At 33.3% G+C, this 5,001-nt stretch overlaps 1 protein-coding gene across 3 annotated transcripts in view; it reads left to right on the forward strand.

Annotated features, from left to right (window-relative positions):
- The first annotated feature begins 1,061 nt into the window (after positions 1–1,061).
- The window catches only part of LOC108757256 (regulatory-associated protein of mTOR), a 10,995-nt gene continuing 7,055 nt past the window's right edge, over positions 1,062–5,001 (forward strand). For all 3 annotated transcript variants that reach the window (XM_018501721.1, XM_018501722.1, XM_018501723.1), the window contains exons 1-9: positions 1,062–1,566; positions 1,690–1,792; positions 2,506–2,747; positions 2,833–2,979; positions 3,066–3,241; positions 3,361–3,420; positions 3,492–3,592; positions 4,341–4,474; positions 4,603–4,986. In XM_018501721.1, coding sequence (XP_018357223.1) covers positions 1,333–1,566; positions 1,690–1,792; positions 2,506–2,747; positions 2,833–2,979; positions 3,066–3,241; positions 3,361–3,420; positions 3,492–3,592; positions 4,341–4,474; positions 4,603–4,986 — 1,581 coding nt within the window. In that variant the 5' untranslated portion in view covers positions 1,062–1,332. The remainder of the gene's footprint in view (positions 1,567–1,689; positions 1,793–2,505; positions 2,748–2,832; positions 2,980–3,065; positions 3,242–3,360; positions 3,421–3,491; positions 3,593–4,340; positions 4,475–4,602; positions 4,987–5,001) is intronic.

Here is a 5,001-nt window from a genome sequence, read left to right on the forward strand (position 1 = left end):
AATAAATTTAAATTTGTGATAAATTTCATATCGTTGAAAATAAATAAAATATAAGTAAATTGTATTAATAATATTCGCAATAGAGGATAATGAAAACTAATTTTAATGGCTGCAAGCTGTATTTCTGTTGGCAACTGTTGGCTTGTTTTCTGTGACTTTTTTTCCATAATTTTGATTTTAGTAAATAATGTAAATAATCAAATTGTGTTACTGACATCCTTGTAAGTTTAAAAAATTCTTCATGATCATTCATTTGAAAGTATATAAAAAATGCGTGATGAGCAACAAAATTCTGTCTCATATTTGTGGTAATGTGAGATTTTACTCACCATCTTCTTGTACTTTTCTTTTTACGTTTCTTTAAAAGTAATCTTATTTTTATAATTTGCGTCCAAATTAATAATAAATTTGAATGTATATTCAACGTTTCAATATCCATTCTTTACATTTGTTCCGACCTTCCGATTCAATCCTTTTCGATCAACGACTCAATTGTAGAATAGCAAGTCGCATTCATGTGCGCGACATACGATAGCCGACATCGATATATGGTTTATTGTCGAACGGGCCTTACACGCCTATTGATAGTTGTGTCGTTGCGTAGCTTTTCACCATATAAAATATCTGCGCAACGACATCGACACTGTCGGTAGGCGTGTAAAACAGTTAGAAAATATAGGACAAGGAGGTCGATTTTGGATTTTGGAAAGAGGTGAAAATTACAAAATTGAGCAAAGATTACTAGGTATTGACCAATTAAATTATGAATACTCTAGTGAATTTGTTCATTTTTGCAATTTTTACCTCATTTGAAAATACACAATTCGATCCCCAGGTCTCCTCCTAATTAGACTTACGTTTTGCCCACTGACTTACACAACCCTGACGCTGATGGTTTCTCTGTTGTGTCTATTTTTGCCAGTAAATTTCTTACAATTATAGGTTTTCAGTACTGGCAGCAAATTTTGAACACCTCCTCGGAGTGTCTAGTTTATTTTCTAGGGATATTTTTATAAGAGGGATAAACCTCTCAAACTCACCTCTTTTATATCATGGTCGATGCGAAGGAAAGTAGAGCAAGGTAGAGTTCATGGCGACAATTGGCGACCACAAATGGGAAGAGGATGGAAAGAAGAGAATATTAACATGGCGACTTGTGCGGTAAATTCAGTAAATAGAGCTAGTCGCGTCCTGTTGAGGTGCTTTTATGCTGTAGTTGCACGGTGAATGTTGTTACGCGCACCGTGCATATAATTCGAGGAAGCTCGGTGCAGTTGTGACGTCGAGGACGCGTCCTTCGCACGTGTTCGCTGAGTGCAACGCAATTACGCGATGTCGGTCAGTTATGCTAGGATGAAGTCGTGCCACGAGGCGTCGTCACCAACGTCATCAATATCGTCAATGTCGCCGTCGACGACGACACCGACAACGGCGAGTAACGCATTGCCCAGGCGTGCCGGCGATGAGGAAGATTGGCAGATGCAGCTGGCCTTCTGCAAGCCTCGACACAACGCCACGATCGAATATGTCAATTGTATCAGTCAGACTTGGCGAATGAAGGAGCGGGTACGTATATGTACCGAATACTCGATACATTTCACGCTCGGTTAAATGTACGACCGGATAATTATGCCTACGAGTGCATGACTGATTCTGCATCACTGCATACGTATGTTTTTATTTTATTAGATGAAGACAGTGAGTGTCGCTCTGGTGTTGTGCCTAAACGTTGGCGTTGATCCTCCGGATATCGTCAAGACACAACCATGTGCTCGTCTCGAATGCTGGATAGGTAGTTAAATTGGATGCCTCTCTAGTTTATTTACATTCTTTCTTCCCTACCGTTATGTAATTGCGATTTTGAGGTTAGGCATGTCAAGCATGCCAAATGATTCAGCCTGCTGACCAGACATATGCGATACGTCAATGCTTCTGCAAGCATCCACTAGATCGGGGTATCGTTTGCATTGAGCAATCTTTCCATTTTGTCAAAATTAATAATAAATAACAGATTAAAAAATTTTTTTATATGTGTAACTAGTAAGGAAAAAAGTATTAAATAATACAATAAAGGAAAATTAGAAAGAATCAAGTATTATGTAGCGGCATAGAGAGATAGATTTATAGAAAAAATATTTAAATTTGATACTTATAATTTAAAATGTACTAAGACTAACTTGTAATATAATTATTATACAATTGATTTTCTATAATAAACATATTATAAATGTAAGTAATATAAAACAGAAACATACCCATGTATGTAAAAAGCTTTAGTATTTATTTATCATGTATACAAAACATAGAATAAGGCATAGAATAATTTTTGCTTTCTTACAAAGTATGTATTTGTAAAACAATTAAGATAATACAGATAATAACTGATATCAAACAATATATAATCATGTATAAATTGTGAAACAAACATACTTTCCCATGTTTAGAATTTTAAGATAATTTGTATATATTATATATGCAAAATTGTCAAGATTGATATCTTTTCAGATCCTTTGTCAGTCAGTCCTCAAAAAGCTCTTGAAACTATAGGTTCAAATTTGCAAAAACAGTATGAACGATGGCAGCCAAGAGCTCGCTACAAACAAAGTTTAGATCCAACTGTAGAGGAAGTTAAAAAATTATGTACATCTTTAAGGCGAAATGCCAAAGAAGAAAGAGTTTTGTTTCACTATAATGGTCATGGAGTACCCAAACCTACTACTAATGGTGAAATATGGGTATTTAATAGGGTCAGTATAGATTCAAAATGAATGAATTTGTGTTCATTACATATGATATGATGTAATATTTATATTTACAATTGTTTTCTTCTAGACATATACACAATACATTCCATTGTCGGTATACGACTTGCAGACTTGGATGGGTGCACCTAGTATTTATGTATATGATTGTTCCAATGCCGGTATTATAGTAGAATCTTTTCAACAATTTGCTGACCAACACGAAAAGGAGTATGAGGTAAAATAATATATAAATTTTTTTAAAGATTCTAAATGTTAATAAAGCATGTGAATGTAATTATTGAATAAGATCATGTTTTACAGATGGAAAAACAGCAAAATCGTGCGACTGGGGTGACATGTCCTGCAGCATCATGTTATAAGAATTGTATCCAATTAGCGGCATGTGCGGCTAATCAAATTTTACCTATGAATCCAAATCTACCTGCAGATATATTTACATCATGCCTTACTACACCTATAAAAATTGCAATACGTTGGTAAGAATTTTTGGCGTAAACAAAAAATGTTTATGTATTCAATATATTTATATTTTCTATAAATATATACACACATATATGTATAAATATATATAATACATACTTTTTCTTTTACATAGGTTTGCCATGCAGCCTACATCCAAATTGATTCCCAATATATCGCTTGATCTTATTGACAAGTAATATATCAAATTATTAAATTTCATTGTTATATAATATTTTCATATATGCATGCACGTACATGTTTTAGAATTCCAGGACAATTGACTGATAGAAGAACAATGCTAGGCGAACTTAATTGGATATTTACCGCCATTACTGACACAATAGCATGGAATACCTTACCAAGAGGTAAGAGATTTAAACTACAACAGGGTTGTTAGCGGTCAGGGAAGTCGGGGAAAACCAGGAAAAGTCAGTGAAATTAAAAAGTGATCAGGGAGGACCGGGAAAACTGAGAAAAGTCAGAGAAATTATTATCAAGAAATTTATTAACCTAAGATAAAATTTTAAATTGTTATAAAATTTTAAGTTTAAACTTTATTTCTTAAAAAATTATGAAATAGAATTTTTTAAATTTTTTAAAGAAGCAATGTAAATATTTTTTTTATTTTTAATTTTGCAATGAGCAATTTGCTCATGAGAAAACCATTAACAGACATTGTTAAAAAGAAAAAAAATTTAACTTTGCAAAAGTCAAAATATGTATATATATATTAATGATGAACATTTCATAGTTTATTTCTAATTAAAATTAATTGAAATAATAATTAGAACGTACAGAGTTTTAATAAAATGATTAATGCCTATATTAATTAGGCCTCATATTTAAGGAAGCCTTGAATATAAGGTCTTAACTATGAATATGGACAAAAATCTCAATAAACAATGTGCAAAACAAAGATACATATATATCCGCCGTTTTCTGCAATTCATTTGTTTTTTAACTCGTTATGTATCAGTAGTCATATGTTCCAAAAAGTGACCGGGAAAACTGGGAAAAGTCAGGGAAATTTTTTTTCTTTTTTGTTAACAACCCTACAAGTTTCATCTACGCAAAATAAAAGTATAATTATAATAATTATAAAAATGTGTATAGATTTGTTTCAAAGGTTATTTAGACAAGACCTATTAGTTGCCAGTCTATTCAGAAATTTCTTGTTAGCTGAGAGGATACTTCGTTCTTATGATTGCACGCCAGTTTCTTCCCCGAAATTGCCGCCGACTTATCAGGTAAAAAAAATTGGTTTATCATATATTTATACAAAGGAATTTCTGCTAAAACTTTGTTTATGTGCGAAACTTTTTAATCATTCTTTGCTCTTAAATATGTAGAAAGTAAAATTTTCCCATTTTTCTAGCACCGTATGTGGCAAGCTTGGGATATGGCGCTTGACCTATGCTTGGCACAATTGCCAATGGTTTTGGAAAATGAAGATCGATACGTGCATTCATCATTTTTTGAAGATCAACTCACAGCTTTTCAAGTGTGGCTCAATTTAGGATCAAAAAATCGTAGTCCACCTGAGCAGCTTCCAATTGTCCTTCAAGTGCTATTGAGTCAAGTTCACAGATTAAGAGCGTTAGAGCTGTTAGGACGTTTTCTTGATCTCGGTCCGTGGGCTGTAAATCTAGCACTTAGCGTCGGCATCTTTCCATATGTTTTAAAATTATTGCAAAGTAACGCCAGAGAACTTCGACCGCTGCTCGTTTTTATATGGGCAAAAATTCTAGCGGTAGATAATGTGAGTTTTACACTT

Source organism: Trachymyrmex septentrionalis, unplaced genomic scaffold (genome assembly GCF_001594115.1).
Source record: "Trachymyrmex septentrionalis isolate Tsep2-gDNA-1 unplaced genomic scaffold, Tsep1.0 scaffold134, whole genome shotgun sequence".
Classification (NCBI taxonomy): Eukaryota; Metazoa; Arthropoda; class Insecta; order Hymenoptera; family Formicidae; genus Trachymyrmex; species Trachymyrmex septentrionalis.